Genomic DNA, 21,659 nt, shown 5'->3' with positions numbered 1-21,659 from the left:
AGAAGGTCTTGCAATTAACAAAGTGCTCAGCTACGAATGTAGTAGTCACTGGTCGTCGTAGTCGATGGAGACCTCAGCATACCGGCAAACCTGCGACCGAGCAATACTGCGTGCTGATTGCTACGCAGGAAGAACTGACACACTTCTAGACCCATTCGTGTGTGTAGGGTGGCTCCACCTTGCCTTGCACACTCGCGCAGAACCCCTGAATCATTTTCCACTCAACCTTTGGTCAAGCTTTGCCATATATCCACAGCATGTGGCCAAGCTTCACATAGTTATTTGCTTACTGTAAGGAAACCCACATGGGGAAATGGTACCCGCAAATGTACACGCACCACACGTTAACGATTTGCACGATGTCTAACAGCTTGCACGTTATCTCGGAGAGGGGATCGGGCCGACCTGCAAGGGCCGAATAAAAGTCCGGGTCACCTGGACAGACATATGCATCTTCCCTCCAGAACACCTTGAGTAATCTTTGTATACACGTTTTCTCGCTGAGCGTGCAACAATGAAGAGGTCCTATTGGATACTTTTGCTCGGCACCTTCACTCGGTGACTACGAGGCCTGAGGGCAGGGAGGAAGAATGCAGCGCTTAAGTGAAGGCGCGTACTAAACAGACATGTCGCGGTAGATTTCCCCGCCAGTACGAGCTGTCGCTGGAATGCTGGCTGAAGAATACTGTATCGTCTTTCTTCCGGGACTTGGAGCGCTGGATATCGATCTCGCTGTATTCTGGTAATTCCACAGTACTTAGGTATCATGGCATTATCCTCTGTACTAGGTGGCTTGTCGCATCAGCTTGATCAATTGCCATCGTTGACAGTTCCAAACATCACCGCCGGTGTAGTTGTGTTTGTAAGTTCGCAGAGGCAGCATCACCTCCCCCAAAAGCTCACAAAAGTGCGCAGCCACTACTTTATGTCTTGCTCAAGGTTGTATACAATCTCTACCTAAGCCCCTTAGCTGGCTATCCAGGCCCAAAGCTCTGGGCCATCTCTCGCCTACCATGGAATCGCGCAAATATGAAGGGTCGCATCAGCTGGAAGATTCGCGAGCTCCACGACAAGTACGGTCCTGTTGTGCGTATCGCCCCAGATGAAATCTCGTATACGACATCTGGCGCATGGAAGAAAATATATGGACAGCGAAACCCTGAGTTCGTCAAGGCTCTCGACGGCAGGGGCATTGCGCCTGCAAGTATCGGTGGCCAACGCAGCTTGATGACGGAGCACCAAGACAGACATCTGAGGCTGAGGAGGGCCATAGATCCTGCATTTAGTCAAAGAGCACTGTGAGTCTGAATGCCCTTCCTTACTCTATAGGCGTTGCTCGACCATACTGACTTCATAACGCTAGACGTGAACAGGAGAGCTACTTCCAAGACCACTCGGACAATCTTGTTCAGAAGCTGGAGCAACGGTGCAAAGAAGGACCCCTAGATATGACTACTTGGTACAATCTCGTCGCATTTGACATCGTATCCGATCTGGCTTTTGGTGAGCCGTCAGGCTGCGTCAACAACCCTGACCAACCATGGATCCAAGCCATACTCGCTCGTGCCAAAGCCATTGTCTGGTTTCAGCTCGCCGTACAGTACGGATTTATGGATCTTCTCAACTGGATGACACCAAAGTACGTCACCGAATCGAGGAAGAAACACATCGCTATGACTGAGGCCAAGCTCAAGGCGCGAGTTGAAGCTAAAAACCCTGGCAAAGACTTCATGTCATACATTCTCGAAAACGACGAAAAGCTCAACCATCTCGAACTTGTGATGCTCTCTTCCAACTTCATCGTAGCAGGTAGCGGCACATCTGCCGGTGGAATGTCCGGCTTGACATATCTTCTGCTGCGCAATCCAGACAAGTTGAACAAGCTCAAACAAGAAATACGCAGTTTGTTCAAAAGCCGCGCGGATATGACCCTTCAGGCGGTGACCAGCTGCAAGTACCTGCGCGCCTGTCTCAACGAGGGTATGCGTCTCTATCCGCCAACACCGGGTTCGCTGCCACGATTCGTTCCTGGAAAGGGTGAGATGATCGAAGGCAAATGGGTTCCGGGGGGTTACGCTGTTGGTGTTAACCAGCTGGCGGCCGGCCACTCCGAACGTAACTTCAGGAAGGCGCGCGAGTTCCATCCCGAGCGCTGGCTCGACGAGCCCGACTCCGAGTTTAAGGATGACGACCGTTCTGCAGTTCAGCCATTCTCGTATGGTCAGAGGGCTTGTATTGGACGGTCCATGGCCTATGCTGAGATGTCTCTCACGATGGCGAAGTTGGTACGGTATTTCGACTGGGAGCTTCACGACCCCGAAAATGATTGGTGGAACCAGCAAGGCACCTACCTCGTGTGGGAAAAGCTGCCTTTGCAGGTCAAGCTGACGCCTGTGTCCGATTTGATTGAATAATGACAGCATGATAAGAAGCTGTAGGAGTGCTCACGATATTTATGATGTATGGCTAGTCACGTGAATAGCTAGTAGCTGTACATGTAGATGCAATGTGGCTGGACATGATCTCAAACAAGACATAGCGAAAATAATGTGCATCCGTCATTAGAACTGCGATAGTGATCTTGACGGGCACCCCTAGCTTTTCCTGCTAGGAAGGTCAAATAGGCAGCGGCAGTCAGCACACAGACCAAGACTTTGAGCGGGCACAGATCCCATGTCTAGTGTACTACACGTGGGCCCGAGTTGCTGCCCGAGAATGAATGGCTCGTTAGTGTATTTAAGTCGCCAGTGGCACGTCATCCAGGCAGCGGTACGAACTCAAGAGGTGTCGAATCGCTATCATTCAAGATGCAAATACTTCTTCCAATCCTAGGGGCGGGTATATTGCTCATCATTCACATTGTCAATACTTTTCTCGTAAGACCCTTACAAACCTTCCTCAAGAGCCGCCGTCTCGGATGTGGCTCAGTGCCATTTGAGCCAACTCGATGGCCTCTAGGCGTCGACACCGTATGCCGGAGCCTACAAGCCGACAAAGAGCAAAGAACGCCTGATTTTATAGCTTCCCGCTTTGAAACCATGGGTCGCTATACGTGGGGACTATCACTGTTGGGGACATCGAACCTTATCACAGCCGATCCACGTAACGTACAAGCACTCCTCGCAACGCAATTCGATGATTTCGTCATGGGCACAGCGAGGAGGACAAACTTGAAGACGGCGCTTGGGCGCAGTATCTTTGCTGTGGATGGCAAAGCATGGCATCGTGCAAGGGAGACCATGCGGCCGATCTTCAGTAGAGAGAATGTTTCTCGGCTTGAGTTGCTCGAGGAACACTTACAGACTATGTTGCGGATCATAGAGACTAAAAACGAGGGATTGATGACTGATGCTGAGAACCGAGCATGGTCGACACCTGTGAGCTTGGCTGCACTGTTACCGCGTTTGACTATGGATTCGGCAACTGAACTGTTCCTCGGACAGAGCACACACTCCCTCAATACAGCGCTTGTCAAACAGCAGCGAAAGAGTAGTAATGACGAAAGCGATGAGTACAGTTTCGATCATGCTTTCGAGCGCATGCTCGCCATCTTAGGGACAAGAATGCGACTACGAAGCCTATACTGGTTATACGGCAACAAGGAACTCGAAGAGTGCATCAACACTCTTCACACTTTCGTAGACAGCGCCATAGATGCCGCTGATCAAGCACGGAAGTCAGGCTCATCACAACTCCGCTATGACTTTCTCGAATCACTCCGTACGCGTTGTTCTGACCGCGCTGAGGTACGCGAGCAAGTGTTGGGCTTGTTGGCCGCGGGCAGAGACACCACAGCGTCACTTACAGCCTGGGTCTTCTACTGCCTAGTAAGAAACCCGAGGGTGTACAAAAAGCTCCGCGAAACTGTTCTTGCAGAGTTTGGCCCTTACTCAACGAATGTTGGGCAGACGATAACATTTGAGAAGCTCAAGAGCTGCACATACCTACAGCATGTTCTGAACGAAACACTACGGCTACATTCAGTCGTCCCATTCAACTCTCGCTGCGCTGTACGAGATACGACGCTTCCTGTCGGCGGCGGACCGGATGGAAGCATGCCTGTGTTCGTACCTAGGGGTACCGAAGTCAACTTCAGTACGCATGTGCTGCACCGACGGAAAGATCTGTGGGGCGAAGACGCCGACGAATTTGTGCCTGAGCGATGGGAAAAGAGGAGGCCAGGACTGAGTTGGCAATACGTTCCTTTCAATGGTGGACCGCGTATCTGTATTGGCCAGCAATTTGCCCTTACAGAGGCTGGATATGTGCTAGCAAGGATGTTGCAGAGGTATGATAGTATTGAGGGTCTGGATATTGACATGAAGCGCGATTGGCATAACTTCACTGTTGTGTGTAGCCCTGGCAGTCCAGTGGCAAGAGATGCTGCGGTCATGTGCCGATTGAGGGTAGCCGTCGAATGAGCCGTTGGTATCATCTTTATCGTAATTGGTTTACTTTTCTGGTCATTCCAACCAGTTGTTTGGTACTATCTTAAGAATGAGTCCGGTGTTACGCCATTTCCCCCCACACATAGCACAAAACGCAGTGTACGTGCAGTTATCGTCTTTCCCTTTTTCATCCATACCGCCGTTGTATGAACACCGGGCAGCGAGTCATTGTCACAGTCAACGACGACTAAAGCTATAAGGCGGGCCGAATGCGGCTTCAGGGTATCAATACCACCGAGAGCCTGAGCTGTGGGGTGGTAAAAGCCGAAGATTGCATCTACAGCTTTGTTTGATATCACAGGCTCGGAGTAAATCAATGAACCACGTGGATACCTATTTGTTTCAATTGGCTCGTTATACTCACAGGAAGAGGAACATGTTCAGCACCACTCCCTTCAGGGCGCGGCGATGGACCTGCTGCTTCAAGACTCGAAAAACAAATCAAAGCGAGCAAGTCTAGAGGCAAGACTACCAGCTTCAACGCGAACATGCTGTCTGTTATAACCTATCTCATCTGCATCAGTGTAGGTCGATATCTCTAGAAGTAATAGCCAAATGCAGAAGTCTAATCGAGCACAGCCCATCGTGTACTTTCTCGTTCGCTCCGTCTACTACCTCTTCTTCCATCCTCTGTCAGCCTTTCCAGGTCCAAAACTCTGGGCAATTTCCCGCGTTCCCTGGAACTATGTCAGCCTACAGGGAGATCTCGCATGGCGCATTCGTGATATGCATTTGTATTACAATAGCAGCGTGATACGCGTTGCTCCAGATGAGCTGTCGTATACGAGCAGCACAGCCTTGAAGAAAATAGACGGCACTCCACCACCGCGCGAGTTCCTCAAGTGTCTAGATGGTCGTGGTATCGCTCCAGCGGTTGTTAACGGGCGCCGCAGCATTGTCACTGAGACGCCCGAGCGGCACACTGTCCTCCGCCGTGCCCTCCAGCCCGCCTTCAGTGAGCGTGCCTTGCGCGACCAAGAAGACTTCTTCCGCGACCACACTGATCGACTGACCGCACAGTTACGAAAGCCACAATATGGTATCACTGAGCAGAACATCTTACGATGGTTTGCCCTACTCAGTTTCGATATCATGAGCGATCTAGCCTTTGGTCAGCCGGCCGGCTGTCTAGACCGTGTAGATGAGCCCTGGCTAGAAGTCATTGGGTCGCGCGTCAAGAGTATTGTCTGGTACCAATTTGCGGTGTACTACCACATCGAGTGGATTCTGAGATGGGTCATGCCCAAAGCAGCCATGGAGGCGCGGAAGCGGCACCAAACTCTGACGCTACAGAAGGTGCAGCGACGGATCGAAGAGGAGCGTAGCGGGAAACGAAAGGGAAAGAGAAGGGATTTCATGAGTTATATCCTTGGTAACGACAGGGAAAACTTAAGCAATATGGACTTGTTTGGTATGGCAAGTGCGTTGATCGTGGCGGGCAGCAACACGACTACGTAAGAAAACGACCCTGAAAGAATCGCATGTGAGAAATGCACTGACTTCATACATGGACGCTAGGTATACGATGACTGCTTTCGTCTTCTTCGTCTGTCGACATCCAGAAGTCTATGCTAGAGTTGTTGCTGAAGTGCGAGAAAAATTCGCGAGTGAGGCTAACATTACCATGGTTGCTGCTGGTGAACTACCCTACTTGAAAGCTTGCATCGAGGAGACGATGCGCATGTCACCTCCTACACCTTCAGCTTTGCCGCGCTGGGTTCCGGAGGGTGGAGAGGAGATAGACGGCAAATGGGTTCCGGGAGGTGTAAGTCTTTCCTTGTCTGTTAGCGCCAAGGTGACCTTTTACTGACAAGTCGAATCGCGAAGACTGCCGTAGGCGTGCATAATCTGGCGGCCTGCCATGTTCCATGGAACTGGCATCGACCTCTCGAATTCATCCCTGAGAGGTGGCTGCAGACGAAAGAAGGCGAGTTCACTCACGATGACCGCGGCGCCTCCCGCCCTTTCTCCTACGGTCGACATGATTGTATTGGGCAAACGTAAGCATAACCACTCCCCTTCTCTTGTCACTAGTACATCACTGACTCATTGCCTATTTAGTATGGCAATGAACGAGATGAGGCTTGCCTTAGCCAAGCTCTTCTGGAACTTTAATATCTTCCTCGACCGTAGCTCGGAGGATTGGTGGATCACGCAGAAGTCATACTTGGTCTGGGAGAAGAAGCCGCTCATGGTTTCGATAAAGCCAAGACATTAGTTAGCACTGATTAGAATCCAAGTCCAACGTATACTGCATCAGCATACAAACTCATCTGGTGATAGCTCATTCTGTCATCTCTTTAAGAGATATCGTCAGTTGAAGGGGTTGACAGCGCCGCTTTGCCTAAAATACCTTTTGCCGTGGACTCTTCCTACCCGAAAACACGTCGCTAAAGCTAGATAGTAGTTGCGCATGATGTGTCGCACGTTTGGCGTGTTGGCCGATCATTTGTTGTGCCTTTGCAGGGGCACTTTACTCGGTCCGTTGAAGTTCGGGCCGGTCGTTTTGAGACCCGAAATGGGGTATACCCGTGGATCGTTCTGATGGCTGTCGGCGCTCTTCGGCAATAGAATGGGAACACAGGTAAATAGCCACTCCCTTGACCACGTGGTTGGCTTTTTGGCAGATGCGTTGCGAAAACATCTCTAGCACGGTCCATGGTGGACAGCAGACACGCAGTGATAGCTGTCCTGTCCAATCCTCGGGCGGTAGAGATAGAATGCAGTCTGATCTTACTACCGACCGTATACACTCATTGACCTTTCTCCGTTACTAGACCAAGTTCTGTCTGAGCAATGGCCGACCGTCCTAAACGCGAGCTGAAGGTGCTTTCACTGGGAATGACACGTACTGGTGAGTTTCCTAGACTTGTGACTTCCCTTCATCGTGCCTAGCTGCCTTGAAAGGATGGCTGAAACCAACTTATGAAATAGGATCGGCCTCGATAACTCAAGCTCTTGAGATGCTGGGATATGAAGGTGTACATCATGGCATCCAGGCTCTAAGCTCACCACTTGAGTGGCAGTTGTTCAGCAAGGCCTGTGATGCCTTCTTTCCTGTGCTCCCTACCCACACGGGCCAGCCATTCACGCGCGCAGACTGGGATGTGCTTTTTGGGCCTTACGAAGCCGTCACCGACATGGGATCATTCTTCGCGACGCAACTGATCGAGGCCTACCCTGAGGCGAAGGTTATCCTGGTAGAGCGTGATATCGACGAGTGGTATGACAGTATGGAAGAGGCCATCTTTAGTACGACGTGGGGTTTGCGCGCAGATATTGTCATCAACGTGTTGGGACCGCTGTACGGGCTCAACGGCGGCAAGACAATCCGCAAAATCATGCTCGGTTTCTACGGCGTCCGCAATGTGAAGGACATGCGACGGGTTGCTAAGGGTCGATATAAGCAACATTATGCAGAAGTCCGAGCTGCGGTGCCGGCGGAGCGCTTGCTCGAGCTACGCTTAGAAGATGGGTGGAAGCCGCTATGTGAGTTCTTGGAAAAAGAGACACCGAACACGCCATTTCCCGTGAAGAACAAGAGAGGAGAGCACGTGAAGAGGGTCAGGCAGAAACAGAATATGTTCTTCAAGCACGTCGCGGCGAGGTTTGCCAAGAATGCGGTACCTTACGGCATAGGTGCTGGAGTCATAGGCTTCATTGCCTGGAGAAGTAGATCCGGTGTACAATGGGCTACGATGTTGTGCACCGTGAAGCAGGCATTGGCGCAGGCATGGTGATGGAGGTTGCTGGTGAAGTGGCAGATCGGCGAAATGCGATAGTGGAAAGATCGCGAAGATTCTCTTGGCCAACCTCAAGACATCCGAGATGAAGCATCAGGCGACGTGACGTAGAATATTCCGATGCTTTTCTATTCTCCTTTCAGTTCAGAAGCAAGTCCGTGTCAATGGTGAATGCATTGGTGAATGTAAGTATGGGACGACAGTCGTGAACGGCGGTCAGATGGATACGTGGTTCAATCCCTTGTCATTTCAGGCAACTATGAAAACCGCCGAAACATTGTCGCTTCACAGCCGGTGGCAACAAGATTTGAGGAAACGTTGCATATAGACGGAGGAGTCATGAAGGTGAATGATGTTCGCGGTGGACCCGTGTCTCGTGTAGATCTGCTTAGCGATTTAGGAGCCTACCGAAAGGACACCTGGAAGCTTGGGAGGGGACATCCAGGACCACATCCGAGATTACTCACAGGATGACCAAGATTCGCGGGAGGTTTCGCACAAGATAGTCATGGGAGTTTTACAATTTTGAAATGTTCATTGGCTGTTGCAAAGTCAAGATGGATAGGGCACCGAGGTCTCGAGACGTTCGAGTTCGCTTAGATGGAGGGGTAAACTGTACTAAACACGCGATAACAGATAGCGACGTTGTTTGCTTTCTAAATGACGGCACCAGAAGCTACGGTGGCCTACAGCTATTCCATAGCGCGGAGTCACACATTACACGAGGGCAGTGAAAGCGCTTCCTGAATTCCACGTGTCCTGTAACATGTTGCATCAAACGCAGGTGAAATTGAGGCTGATGCGGGCGGTTGGGGCAAAGTGAACGGACCATGGGCGAGCTCGGCGCTAGTCCTCTTCCGGAGCAAGATCCTCGAGATCGCAAGGTGTTCTTTCGAAATACTTCCACGAGCGGTCCATATAATAGGTAGCCCTTCCCACCGCTACTTGCCCTTCCTCCTCCACTCACCACCAAGCAACCGCAACTCGCCTTTTGTTTTCCTTCCTTTACGATACCCGGAGAGCTCAGTCTTCTCCACCACATTGCGAGCTCCAAGAGAGTTACGCCCGCACTTGCAACTGGCACTTGAAGCCACACCGTCTTTGAAAGACACCACATAACACATCACAATGGCACGAAGCTCGCGGGGCGCCAACCAGCGCTCAACATGGTCCATCGCCTTCTACCTTCTCCTCGTCCTCGTCGGCGGTCTGATGCTGGCTAAGACAGCACATGCCCAGGACCAGGAACCCATCAAGGAGGACAGCAATGCTGTCTCCGGCCCCGTTATCGGTATTGACCTGGGAACCACCTACTCTTGTGTCGGTATTATGAAGAACGGAAAGGTTGAGATCATCACCAACGACCAGGGTAAGTTTGCGTGTTCAAGCCATGCTATACACCAAAACTGACATGTGTCCTCTACAGGTAACCGTATCACACCTTCTTGGGTAGCCTTCACCGATGACGAGCGTCTTGTCGGAGACGCCGCCAAGAACCAGTTCGCCTCCAACCCCGAACGCACCGTCTTCGATATCGTACGTACAACCCCGTATACGATTGTTTGGAGCATGGCATACTGACTGTGGATTAGAAACGTCTCATCGGTCAGAAGTTCAAGGACAAGTCTGTTCAGAATGACATCAAGCACTTCCCCTTCAAGGTTGTCAACAAGAACGGCCAGCCCAACGTCGGCGTTGAGGTTCACGGCAAGGAGACTACCTTCACACCCGAGGAGATTTCCGCCATGGTTCTGGCTAAGATGAAGGAGGTTGCGGAGAGCTACCTCGGCGAGTCTGTCAAGAACGCTGTTGTTACCGTTCCCGCCTACTTCAACGACGCTCAGCGTGCCGCCACCAAGGACGCCGGAACTATCGCTGGTCTCAACGTTCTCCGTGTTGTGAACGAGCCCACCGCTGCCGCTCTGGCTTACGGCCTCGACAAGGTAAGACATGAACCGGTTGCAATACGAGGATTGAACTAATGCGTTGTAGACCGACCAGAAGGAACGCCAGGTTCTCGTCTACGATCTCGGTGGTGGTACTTTCGATGTGTCTATCCTCACTATCGAAGAGGGCGTTTTCGAGGTCCAGTCTACCGCTGGTGACACTCATCTCGGTGGTGAGGACTTCGACAACCGTGTCATCAACTACTTCACCAAGAAGTATAACAAGGAGAACGACGTCGATATCACCAAGGACTCCAAGACCATGGGTAAGCTGAAGCGTGAGGTCGAGAAGGCCAAGCGTACCCTCTCATCCCAGAAGACCACCAAGATCGAAATCGAGTCTTTCCACAAGGGCAAGGATTTCTCCGAGACTCTTACCCGCGCCAAGTTCGAGGAGCTCAACAACGACCTCTTCAAGAAGACCCTCAAGCCCGTTGAACAGGTTCTCAAGGACGCCAAGATGAAGAAGAGCGACATCGACGACATCGTTCTTGTCGGTGGCTCTACCCGTATTCCCAAGGTCCAGGCCATGCTCGAGGAGTTCTTCGGAAAGAAGGCTCGCAAGGATGTTAACCCTGATGAGGCTGTTGCTTACGGTGCTGCCGTTCAGGGTGGTGTTCTCTCTGGTGACGCCGCTACCGACCAGCTCATTCTCATGGATGTCAACCCTCTCACTCTTGGTATTGAGACCACTGGTGGCGTCATGACTACCCTCATCAAGCGTGGTACTACCATCCCTACCAAGAAGAGCCAGATCTTCTCTACGGCCGCCGACAACCAGCCCGTAGTCCTGATCCAGGTCTTCGAAGGAGAGCGGTAAGTTTTGATCCTACGAAATGCACATGAGACATACACTGACTTCATATCTAGAAGCATGACTAAGGACAACAACCAGCTCGGAAAGTTCGAGCTGACCAACATTCCTCCCGCTCCCCGTGGTGTTCCCCAGATTGAGGTCACTTTCGAGCTCGATGCCAACGGTATCCTCAAGGTCTCCGCTATCGACAAGGGCACTGGTAAGGGCGAGTCCATCACCATTACCAACGACAAGGGCCGTCTTAGCAAGGAGGACATTGAGCGCATGGTTGAGGAAGCCGAGAAGTACGCCGAGGAAGACAAGGCCAACCGTGAGCGCATTGAGTCCCGTAACAAGCTCGAGAACTACGCCTACAGCCTCAAGAACCAGGTCAACGACGACGAGGGTCTTGGTGGCAAGATCGAGGAAGAGGACAAGGAGTCTCTCCTCGAGGCTGTCAAGGAGACCCAGGACTGGCTCGAGAGCAACGCCTCAGAGGCTGCCGCTGAGGACTTTGACGAGCAGTTCCAGAAGCTGTCCGATGTCGCCTACCCCATCACCTCCAAGCTCTACGGCTCTGGCGGCCCCGGTGGTGACGATGAGATGCCCGATGACCACGACGAATTGTAAATGGTCGATCTCTGAGGCAGAAAATGTTGCATCTTACATGTCGATTTTGGTTGCATTCATGAAGCTTGCCACTTGTATGAGTAGAAAAGCACTTTTCGCGTTGGAATCGGCTGCTTAGACACTCAGACATATGCGGAGTTTGTCTATAGCAATGGGCGTATCACATGAAATGAATTATTTATGAAACCATTTGCACTGTTGTTGTTTTGTCATTCTGGTGAAGCTCATCGTGTGATTTTGGGGTTCTTGTGCGTGCCGGTTATCCAGCTTAGCTTGTTGTCTAGCATGCAAGGACAGCGAAGCCTACATGCTATTTGTCTTGCACAAGTGTTCTCATCAGGAGCTAATGTAGGCGGTAAGCTAAGCCATGGTATTCTTGCACTGGTTGAGCTTTTCTCTTGTGTGTGGCAAGAAGAGTGTTTCCCCAGAAACTCTTTCGCAACGTGCTTCGTGTCTTTTCGATTGTACATCGTTCCTCCCTCCCCAGTCTCACACTCAACGTGTATCAATTACATTGCCACCTGGCGAATCCGATAATCGGAACTACCTCTTTTACTCTATTGCATTACAAAATTCTATACTACTATCTCATGCTCGCGCTTTCCACCTTCTGTCGCGAGGTCGCAGTTGCAACTCCCACGCACTAAATCGCGACTGTTGCACGTGTGGACCAAGGATGCACGTAGCTACTGCATTGCGATGGACATTGCTTCCAGTATGCGCCATATGTCTGCCGCCTATCCCTTCGTTGTACCTACCCTTTGTCCGCCCGAGAAGCAACAACGCACGCGCCATCTCCGAAACGATCTGAACTATGGTATGACGTATTCGCTACCTATCTGACCCAGTGCCTCTTCCTCGAAGGCAGGAATGGGTGATATAGATCTCGCCTTCACAGTTCTTACGCAGCAATAAATCAGGGCTACAAGCAGACTGCGCGGCCTCCGATCGCAGCCTCAAGCATCCGGCGCCACTCGGGAACGAGATCGTGAAGCGGGAGTTAGTCGTCAACGGGTCTGCCAACACTACGCACACATCAGCTATACACAGGGAATATGCATTACCTTCGGAGATTGGCCTGCGGAGTCCTGGTTCATGGCCTGAGCTAGAGCGCAACAACCCTGAGGAAAGCAACATACTTATGGCCGAGCGCCAATATCGAAAGACAAGGATCCTCCCGAATGGGTGCCAGGCCGATCGCGATCATCATCCATCAAGCTATGGTGACGCGCAATCTCATGATCGCCAGAACTTCAACGTCGGATCAAGTAAGGAAGGTGATGTGTTTTTTTTTCAGCTTTTGGTATTTGCGGAACTAACAATAGACATTTACAAGATACACATAGACCACTAAGAGCCTTGACAAATAACGCGAATGGACCTGCGACCACTACCCAAAGTGCGCTTGGGCATTTTGCCAGACAACTAAGTCATGAAGACTGTCTTGGCAAGAAGACATGTTCAGGTCGGCAAGGAACAAGGGGGAATATGGCGAAGAGTAATACACAAAACGACCCAAGAGACGACCAACTCCAGCCTGTTCATAGTGGCAAAGCTTAGGAGAAGACGACCTTGACGGTCTCGCTGTCCTGGCCCATGGAGCAACCACCACCAGTGCCAGCCATGACAACGTCGTAGCCACCACCACCGCCACCGCTGGCATCGCAGTTGAAGAGGTCGTAGTCGGAGCCCTTCTCGCAGGTGTCCAAACCGTTCTTGCACTTGAAGACACAGGTGTTCATATCGGAGGTGCACTTGGAGCCCTTGGAGTAGATGCTGTCACCGTTCATGTTAATGTTACGGGAGACATCGAAGGCACCGTCCTGGCCGAAGGTGACCTCCCACCAGGTGTTGTTGACACCACCGAACTGGGCGAGTGCGGTGCTGGCGTAGAAGGGTGCGCAGGCGGAGGGCATCTTCTCCTTGAAGGAGAGCTCAATAGACTTGCCAGCGGGAACCTTGACCAGGATGTCAGGGTTGTTGACGTTGAGGCTCATGCCGCTGAAACCCTTTGCTTGCCAGCAAGAGAGCATCATATCCTCGTTGGAGCGGTCGTTGGTGAACTCGGCCTTCCACTTGCTGTCGCCGCCGATCCAGATACCATCCCAGGCGGCCTTCTTGTTGAGACCAGTCTTGCACTTGACCTTCTCGGCCCATTCCGAGACACCGTCGAGGAAATCACTGACAGCGTCGGTGATGTCGTCGCCAATGTCACTGATGGCGTCACCAATGTCGCCGAGCAAGTCGTTGGATTCAGCGGAGGTGGCAGCAGGCTTAGCAGCGGCAGTGGTCGAGGGCTGCTCCTTGGTGGCATAAGGGGTGGGCTCGGCGGCAGCCTTCACATCGGCGACAGAAGCGACCTTAGGAGCGGCAGCAGGAGTGGGTGTAGGAGTGGCGAAGACGGAGCTCCAGTCGACATCACTAAGGTCGTATGCGACCTTGCTCCAGTCCACGTCGTTGCCGGCACTGCGCTTGGCATCACTTCACAGGATTAGCATCTTGTCCCATTGTATACTCGCAGATACTACTCACGCTTGACGGCGAGCATGGAAGCTGGCGTGACGGTTGTGCATGTTGGCGGCAGCGGCCTGGCCAACGACAACGGTGCTCAGCACCACGGCGGAAGAGTAACGCATTTTGGTTTTGCGAAAAGAGTATGAAGTATGATGGCGCTGGGTATTTATACGGCAGACAAGTCGTAACGTCGTTCAACGGCGTGTCGTGATGCGCTGGGTAGTTGTTGTTGTGGGTTGAGTAATGAGTGACTGAGTGAGCGAGCAAGCAAGCAAGCAGACGGCAAGACGGGCGTGAAAGAGTGAACGCGCGAATTTGCCTTTTCAAAAGAGGGACAATAGGTGAGTTATATGTTACGGTGAAGGGGAAGAGGAAAAGGGAAACAAGCCGGCCAGCCAGACAAAGGTGAGTGGCCCTCGAGCCGGGCTGCCCCCATCTCATCTCCTGGCTGACAGACTAGGACTAGCGCGCTGCGGACTATCCCCGTTACTAATTTAGTCAGGGCCAATGGCACCGGCTGTCGCACCCCTGGATAGTGCGCGATGATGGCTTGGTCTCCTTTTTGATTGGTGTGCCTGGCTCAGGCACAGTTGGCGCTCCGAAGTTTCAGCCGCTTTCGTGCTCTCGTCGTCGCTCCATCGCCTGTCGCAGCCCCGGCAGCCCTTGGCCAGACTCGCAAGCGGCCATGAAGCAAAGCCCTTGACGCTCGACGTTCACAGCACAACCGCGCAAATACCAAGACGCGGCACACGACTCAGCAACCGCGGACCTGCAAGGGAAGGCCGCGCAATTGCGATCTACACGTAGTGGAACCCAGATACATGTGATTGGGGCAGGCCTCAGTCTCCACTGACCCTCTAGATTCCAGAACGTTTTCGCACATCGGCCGCGTTGCCTGCGTGTTCCTGTCACCTTCCGGCACGTGTTTCCTACCCCAACAAGTCTAGCCTTCGCCGCCCTGACGAGTCCACAACCTCGTTATATCACTGTCACTGCCGTGTGCAGACGCAATGCACACCTCATTCAGCCGCGACAACAGTCTGTAAGCCGGACAAGCCCTCACCCTCGGTTATGCATGCCTCGCCACAAAACCCTGTCAGAGCAAGCAATCCCTTAGCAGGATCGTGACGCAAATGTCCACACCCGACGACTTTTTCCCTTTGCTGCCTCCACACATGCAGCCCATCTGCACCTAGGCAGGACTCCCTCCACTCACGGATCAGCAGCATGTGCCGGTGCAACGTTTGTGGAGCCCCAGTGCCGTCAGCGGGACGATAAGGTTCTTTATCGCAACGTGGTAGCCGGTGTATGCATGATGAAAATCTGGACGACTACCCACCAGTGACCTGTCGTCCAACGGGACCGCCAGCCGTGTCGAGAAAAGCCTCACACGACGTGGTGGGTCGCTGTTCGCTGGACTTCCCTATGATGCTCCTCCGAGCTTAAACGGACCGGTAAGCGAAAATCATGTGTAAAGTCTGCTACCAGGCCGCTTGTTCTCTACCCATTCCTCAACGGGCATGAAACGCGGACATCTCTCTTACTTTCCTATGTCTTGTCTTCTCATGATAGTGCTGCGTATCGCCCTTTGGCGTTGCATCCGTAGTTGAGCAAACTTCACCTATGCGGGCAACAACACAACCTCCCCGCGCCAGCTGATACCTTGCGAAACCAGCAAGATACATGAAAACACCACTGCATGCAGACATGCATTCTCCCTGTCGTCGTTCTCTAGGCGACACACCACAATTCCTTAGTTCAGCCATGCAGCTCACCAACGTCCGCCGGTCCGACATTTCAACATTTGTCTCTCAAAACTTCCCATTGGCGGAACTAGCACCACTAACATCATGATTATATAGCTACACCAATCACACAACCCGCGCAACGCCCTACGGAGCGGACAACAAAAATTTATGCAGGACGTCGCAAGTGTCGCCGGCTTATCGATACCTACTTAGAGCCAAGCTGGTGTGATGTCACTAGGTGTAAGTCTGCCAACAAAGTGGATGTGTTCTAGACAACTACAGGTAATTTCGCTTGTGGATGGATTTGTGGCTCTGTGGAGCAAACTCACCAGTGATACCTCGAGTCTGTATGCTCGATTACACGTGAGATGCCTAAGAATTCTCCTTGGAAAGAATTTCTTTCGGCGACTACACAGCCAACGGGCATGCATGATCAATAACGAACTCTGCAGACGTGTTCGCAGGTGGGGATATCGGTCAGATCGGGCAGCAGCATGCAACATGACGAACGTGGCATCAGACATCGACACGAGGTGTCAGTAGACATATTGATCATAATGATGACTCAATTTCATCGCCGCCATATTCCGGAGCTCAGGTTGGGGACCCAGGCCTTGTAACACACGCACTCTTGCGTGGATTGCAATTAACAACAAGAATAACATTTACAACAACGTATCGGAGTTTTGAAATCCATGTTTACACATGTCAGCACCAGCGGTTCGCCTCCGAAACCCCTCACTCAATAACTGTCAATTTCGCTGCCGCAAAAAATAAAATTGCCACAAGATTGCCCAAGACACCGCCCTTTTTTCTACCAAGACACCGAAGCACGTCCAGAGAACCAAAACTTTCCAGTCACACTATCCTGAACTGTCAAAACGTCCGCTTTGGTGTGTTTCGGCAATGGGCTGTGTCGTTGCGTGGTTCGGCGGATATTCGTCTGGACCGCTGCGTTGGTGCGGTTGTGGTGCCTGTCGATCAAACGTATTTCGGTTGGGCAGGACCGCTGCTGACTGAAGATCAGGTTCGCCGATCCACGCTGACACTGCGTATGTGCGGCGTGGATTCGCAACACAGAAGCTCAACATGATGATCCAACACTTTGATGTTTGAGAGAGCAGCTGCGGTCGTATGCGCCACACGCAGCAAACTGTATCAGTGCTCGAGAAAGCTAGGCGATGCAGTGCCATGTATGCGAAAGGCACGACTGCGCGCGTCTGACATTCTGGACAGTTTTTGTCGTGCTGCCACGGCGCCGCGTCATCCTATTAAAAACGAGATATTACGTTACCCTACGTTGTGTCGCAACACCTGTCAAACAACTGTGAGCTCGAAGAAAGAAACTCACGCTACAGTTCCAGCCGCCTGCTGTTGTTTCCATAGTCGCCTGACCGGGTGCTATCTAGGTACGGACCAGAGCGCCCGTATCTCAAATTGCCGAGCTCGGCTCCCGTTCACGTGGTGAGACCGACTAACTCATCAGGAACTCATAGTGTACCAAACACCTTATCGCTGTCACCCCCGCCGCAACTAACAAAGAAGAACGAACTGCGCATGTCAACCGACCGTTCAGCGATACGCCCGTGCCCCCACATATTTCTCTTCGTTGTCCCGAGCGGACATGCAGGTTGTGCATCTCCCGGCAGCCCGCTGACAAGTCAGGTCAGCCGAAAATTACGGATCACTGCTGGTTCTTACGACGGACGATGCACTAGACGAGGTGCTGAATTGTAGTGTACCGTTGTAGTATCTTCAGGGTCTGGACGTAGACATGTGCTGGTACGCCCCGGCGGGTCTGTGGGTTATGGCAGAGGGAAAGCAACTAGGTACTGGTTAGACACTTGATGGCTCGCGGCCAGCCACGTGGATTTCCGTAGACGGTATAGCCGAAGGACATGGCTGAGGAAGTCGTGATTATCTTGGTGGAGTCCCGTTGTAAAAAAAAAAATATTTCTTTTTCCCGACTTCTGCAATGTAATCACATGTTGTGGTCTATGTAAGAGGTTGCCAGAGACAAGCAAGACAGAATGGGCAGGCGCAAAGTGCACATTCTGCAGTGGTGTCGCTCAAATGAGTAGTATCGTACATGCATGTTTCAATCGCTGCATCATACCTTTTCATCTGTCAACTATCACCAACCGTCCATCGAAGCCACTCTGCATCGGCCCATCATGAAATGGCTACAGATTGTCTAGTTACATCGCACGATAGCACCTGTCTATTCTTGCAGCTTGCGGGAAGTAACGTAGTAGGCTTCAGTAATCATGTGTCAACGTTCGGATTCAGGTAACTTTACTTGACGCATGATAGTATTTGACTCCAAACTACACGAAAAGCATACAGATCAGCCTCGCTCTAGCATGACTTGCATTCAACACAAACGTGTTAAAGCCGTTGAGATGCTGCTTATCGTGTAGATCAGGCATGTGACAGTGGGCTAACGCATACTAAGCATTGCGACATGTACATGTGCATGAGCCGCTGCAAACTATGCGGGAATGCTCATTAACGTTCGTTTGCTTTTGCCGCATCATCGCCTTCCTTCTTCCGTTGCACCCAGCTCAACATCAGTCAGTTTTGTACCTTGTACCCATCTCTTGGGTTCGATTACTGATTCAAGAGGCGTTTCATCATGCTTTTGCTCATACACAAGGAAGAAGAAAGGATCTTATCTGGAGAAACAACAAAACTTGGAGGTGTGACTCCCCGTATCATATGAAACGATAAAGAAAAGCACACAGAGCTGGGAGATAAGAGAGAAACAAGCGAGATTTCGTTGGTGGTTGACCAACAATGGTGAAGAGTTTGGTTACGAGCCACAAGCGATGCGACATTGGTGCAGGTAATAGAGAGGAAATCGAAGTCAACACAGGCACAACATGTGTTGGGTCATCATAGTAAGAGCGTTGTAGCTGTCATATGCACAAGCTTCATTGAATTCTGCGAACCGCAAGAAGGTGGGTGTATGATACAAGGGTGCGCGATCCACTGCGCAAGCCCGCCGCTTTTCGCATACCCTTTGTATGCTACCTGTATGATGACAACAAGCCTAAATTCCTCTCTTCGTCCTCCTTCATGAGAGGTTTCCTCCAGATATGCCAGTAAGTCATCCAATCAATCAACGTCCCAAGCAGCTACGTGAAACAAAAAAGAGCGAATGAACGTCCGAGGCCAGCCATGCGGGTGGGGGTATCTCGAAACATGCTATAGCGAAAGAAGTAACCACGATCGTCAAATCTGGCTGTCATACATCGAAGCGAATGGTAGATGTCGTAAAGTTTGAATGTAAGGTGCAAGGAAAGAAGGGTTGGTCGCCTCTGTGTCCAACAGACGGAAAGAAGAAAGAGGGGGAGAGAGAAGTGAACGCCGTACAATGCATAATGTGATATCCAACGCTACGTGAGAAGAGTGAATCTCAGAAATCAGTAGTTGTAACTGTTGTCGTAGCCGCGCGGCGCATTGGGTGTGTAGCTGCGTTGTTGGGGTCCAGACACAGGTGTGTAACTACGCTGCTGGGGACCCGGACCCTGGGGTGTGAAGCTGCGAGGAGGGCCTTGTGCCCAGCCTGGTTGTTGGATTGGTGCTGTCGCACTTCGCTGCTGTTGGGGTGGCGCAGAGCCATTCATGCCTCTGTTAGGGAAAGGTTGTGAGGCCTCGCGACGCTGGATTGCTGACTGCAGTGATGCTGGTATGCCTGCTCGGGGCGGTGCTGTACCAGATCGTGGAGGCGCGGTACCTGCGCGTGGTTGAGATGGCAAGCCTGCGGGTTGCGAAGGCGCAGGCGATCCAGATCTCAATGCGCTGGGTAATTGAGGTGGCTGGTAGTTGTCCCCAACGTTCGAGTCTGCGAAGTAGTGCTGGGAGATGTCCTCTGTTGGGTTCACATCAACAGGTGACAGCTCATACTCAGGACCCATATGAGGCCCGCGACTGTCGTAAGGGCTGAACTCCTGATATGGGCGGTTAGGGTGAGACGATGGTGGGCCGCGTTGATCGTTGGAAAGTGGAGTGATCAACTGGGAGTCGTTCTCGTATCGCCCGTTGTCGTAATTGTGATAATTGTTGTAATTTGTGTCTACAGGCGGCATAGGACCGCGTGGTGGGAGTGGAGATGCCCTGCCCTGTGACATCGGTGTGAATGAACGTTCTGGTTGGAATGACAGGTTGTGTTGATCGTCAAAATATCCAGTGCCGTTACGGTCTAGAGGTGGCATCGGAGGTGCTGGTGATGACCTGCCCATGCCTCCAGCTTGGCTCAACATTGGGGCATTGGAACCATAGCTGGCAGTCGAGAAGTTTGTGAAGTCCCGCTCTGGCATACCAGGTCGCTCGTCTAGAGTAGGCAGAGACGGTTTGTTCATCAGATTTCGCCCAGTATTCGTCGTGTTGATGGTGTTGGAAGTGTTCGAGCGCGATGGGGGGTTCGACCTATAGGCTGGCGCATTCGACACGGTATATTGGGGAAGCGTTGCGGTCGTGTTCATTGTGTCGGATCGTTGCATCGAGAAGACAGTGGATGTGTCGTCGTCGTCACCCTCAAGCTTGGGCAGAGTAGGTCGAGATTTGGACGCGTCGAATTCGCCCTTCTTGATAGCTCGCTCTTCGTCCCTCTTCAGCTGCTGGTTCTGTTTCTCAATCGCCTTCTTGATTTTCTTGCCCACAATACGTTCCAGACGAGTCTCGACCTTGCGCCGACAGTAGTTGGTAAGACTTCCGTCAGCCTTGGGAATGTAGTGCCACAGAAAGAAGAGGTATAGTATCCCTGCAACAATCAAACCCAGCGCAGCGATGACCCAGATGACCAAGGAGAACAACATGGTGAAGTAGATTACAGTTTCCTGCTTGTTGCCAGTGTCGACCATGACTTTGATGTTCATGAAGAACTGCTCGAAGTTGGAGCGATCTTCTGACGCATGCTCGCCGACGGGCAAGAGGTTCGCTTGCATGACGGCGTACAAAGTCATGGCGTTGAGGGCAATGCGAGGTCCTTGTGCAACAATGATGAGCAGGGCGCTCTTGAACTGGAAGTAGACGAAAAGGGCGATGTAGTTGGCACCCTTCTTACTCTTGGTCAACTCGGCGAAGACGAGAAAACGACGCCAGCCCTGGCCAGCCTTGGTAATGCGCATACTCTGCAGTATAGCAGCCAATGGCTCGAGGTAGCACTCGGTGACACTTCCTGTGCGCATAACGCGCAGAGCCCTGATCCATCGATATACGAGAAAGACATAAGAGATGATGATGGTAATGGCGAAGATCCATTTGGCTACGTCGAAAGGTACGGTAGGCTTGACCTGGCTCGTCCATTTGTCAAAAGCAAGGAGATTGACGGCCGTGAAGGCGTCGGCGGCATACACGGCACACGAGATGAAGACGAGTATCCACAGCCAGGCGTAAGAGAAAGGCGCGAGGCACGAGGTGGACTTGAAGTCGGACAAGGTCTAGCTGGATTAGCACGTCTAATTCAATTGTCGCACTCGAGTGCTTACAATGTAAGTCCACTTCTGCTCCTCGGTAACGGTGGTGCCCTTTTCGCGATCTCCGCAGCACCCCATGGTTGGTGGTATTCGGTATTAGTCGGTATGTACGTAAGTGTGTATGTATGGATGTATCCGCTCAACGGTACGATGGCCTGCAGTCCAGCTGTTCGTCTAAAGAGTGACTTGGGTCGCTAGGACATGGGGTGGTGTTTGGTAGCCAAAAGGAGAGAGGCAATTTCGGGTCGAGTCCGACAGAGAGTGGTTCGCGATGTGGTGGTGACAGGCCGGCTGCTCACCACTAGCGAGCGAGAGAAAGAGCGACAGGGGCGGTGGTCTTGTAATTCCAGGCGG

The 21,659-nt window shown here is 51.9% G+C and overlaps 5 protein-coding genes across 5 annotated transcripts; 2 read left to right on the top strand and 3 right to left on the bottom strand.

Moving 5' to 3' along the window:
- Positions 1 to 1,029: 1,029 nt before the first annotated feature.
- Positions 1,030 to 9,296, top strand: GT037_006494 (cytochrome p-450; the record flags this gene model as incomplete). Its single annotated transcript, XM_038931541.1, has 14 exons — positions 1,030 to 1,298; positions 1,364 to 2,378; positions 2,682 to 4,353; positions 4,649 to 4,756; positions 4,815 to 4,972; positions 5,028 to 5,902; positions 5,967 to 6,213; positions 6,276 to 6,448; positions 6,510 to 6,665; positions 6,915 to 6,928; positions 7,243 to 7,302; positions 7,383 to 8,120; positions 8,976 to 9,116; positions 9,166 to 9,296. Coding segments are annotated over 10 exons (4,674 nt in total). The 3' UTR covers positions 6,916 to 6,928; positions 7,243 to 7,302; positions 7,383 to 8,120; positions 8,976 to 9,116; positions 9,166 to 9,296.
- A 23-nt stretch (positions 9,297 to 9,319) lies between these two features.
- GT037_006493 (heat shock protein 70) lies at positions 9,320 to 11,563 on the top strand (the record flags this gene model as incomplete). Its single annotated transcript, XM_038931540.1, has 5 exons — positions 9,320 to 9,560; positions 9,618 to 9,727; positions 9,784 to 10,134; positions 10,184 to 10,953; positions 11,008 to 11,563. The coding sequence occupies 5 exons, from the start codon at positions 9,320 to 9,322 to the stop codon at positions 11,561 to 11,563; spliced, it is 2,028 nt and encodes a 675-aa protein (XP_038786037.1).
- A 1,556-nt stretch (positions 11,564 to 13,119) lies between these two features.
- GT037_006492 (uncharacterized protein) lies at positions 13,120 to 14,199 on the bottom strand (the record flags this gene model as incomplete). Its single annotated transcript, XM_038931539.1, has 2 exons — positions 13,120 to 14,044; positions 14,096 to 14,199. The coding sequence occupies 2 exons, from the start codon at positions 14,197 to 14,199 to the stop codon at positions 13,120 to 13,122; spliced, it is 1,029 nt and encodes a 342-aa protein (XP_038786036.1).
- Positions 14,200 to 16,688: 2,489 nt separating this feature from the next.
- On the bottom strand, positions 16,689 to 16,916 carry GT037_006491 (uncharacterized protein; the record flags this gene model as incomplete). Its single annotated transcript, XM_038931538.1, has 1 exon — positions 16,689 to 16,916. The coding sequence occupies one exon, from the start codon at positions 16,914 to 16,916 to the stop codon at positions 16,689 to 16,691; it is 228 nt and encodes a 75-aa protein (XP_038786035.1).
- Positions 16,917 to 19,250: 2,334 nt separating this feature from the next.
- On the bottom strand, positions 19,251 to 21,383 carry GT037_006490 (uncharacterized protein; the record flags this gene model as incomplete). Its single annotated transcript, XM_038931537.1, has 2 exons — positions 19,251 to 21,269; positions 21,318 to 21,383. 2 exons carry the CDS (start codon positions 21,381 to 21,383, stop codon positions 19,251 to 19,253), a joined length of 2,085 nt encoding a protein of 694 aa, XP_038786034.1.
- Positions 21,384 to 21,659: the final 276 nt, after the last annotated feature.

Source organism: Alternaria burnsii (genome assembly GCF_013036055.1).
Source record: "Alternaria burnsii strain CBS107.38 chromosome Unknown 752, whole genome shotgun sequence".
NCBI classification, from domain to species: domain Eukaryota; kingdom Fungi; phylum Ascomycota; class Dothideomycetes; order Pleosporales; family Pleosporaceae; genus Alternaria; species Alternaria burnsii.
The sequence above is the reverse complement of the archived record's forward strand: the minus strand, read 5'-3'. Positions and strand labels throughout refer to the sequence as shown.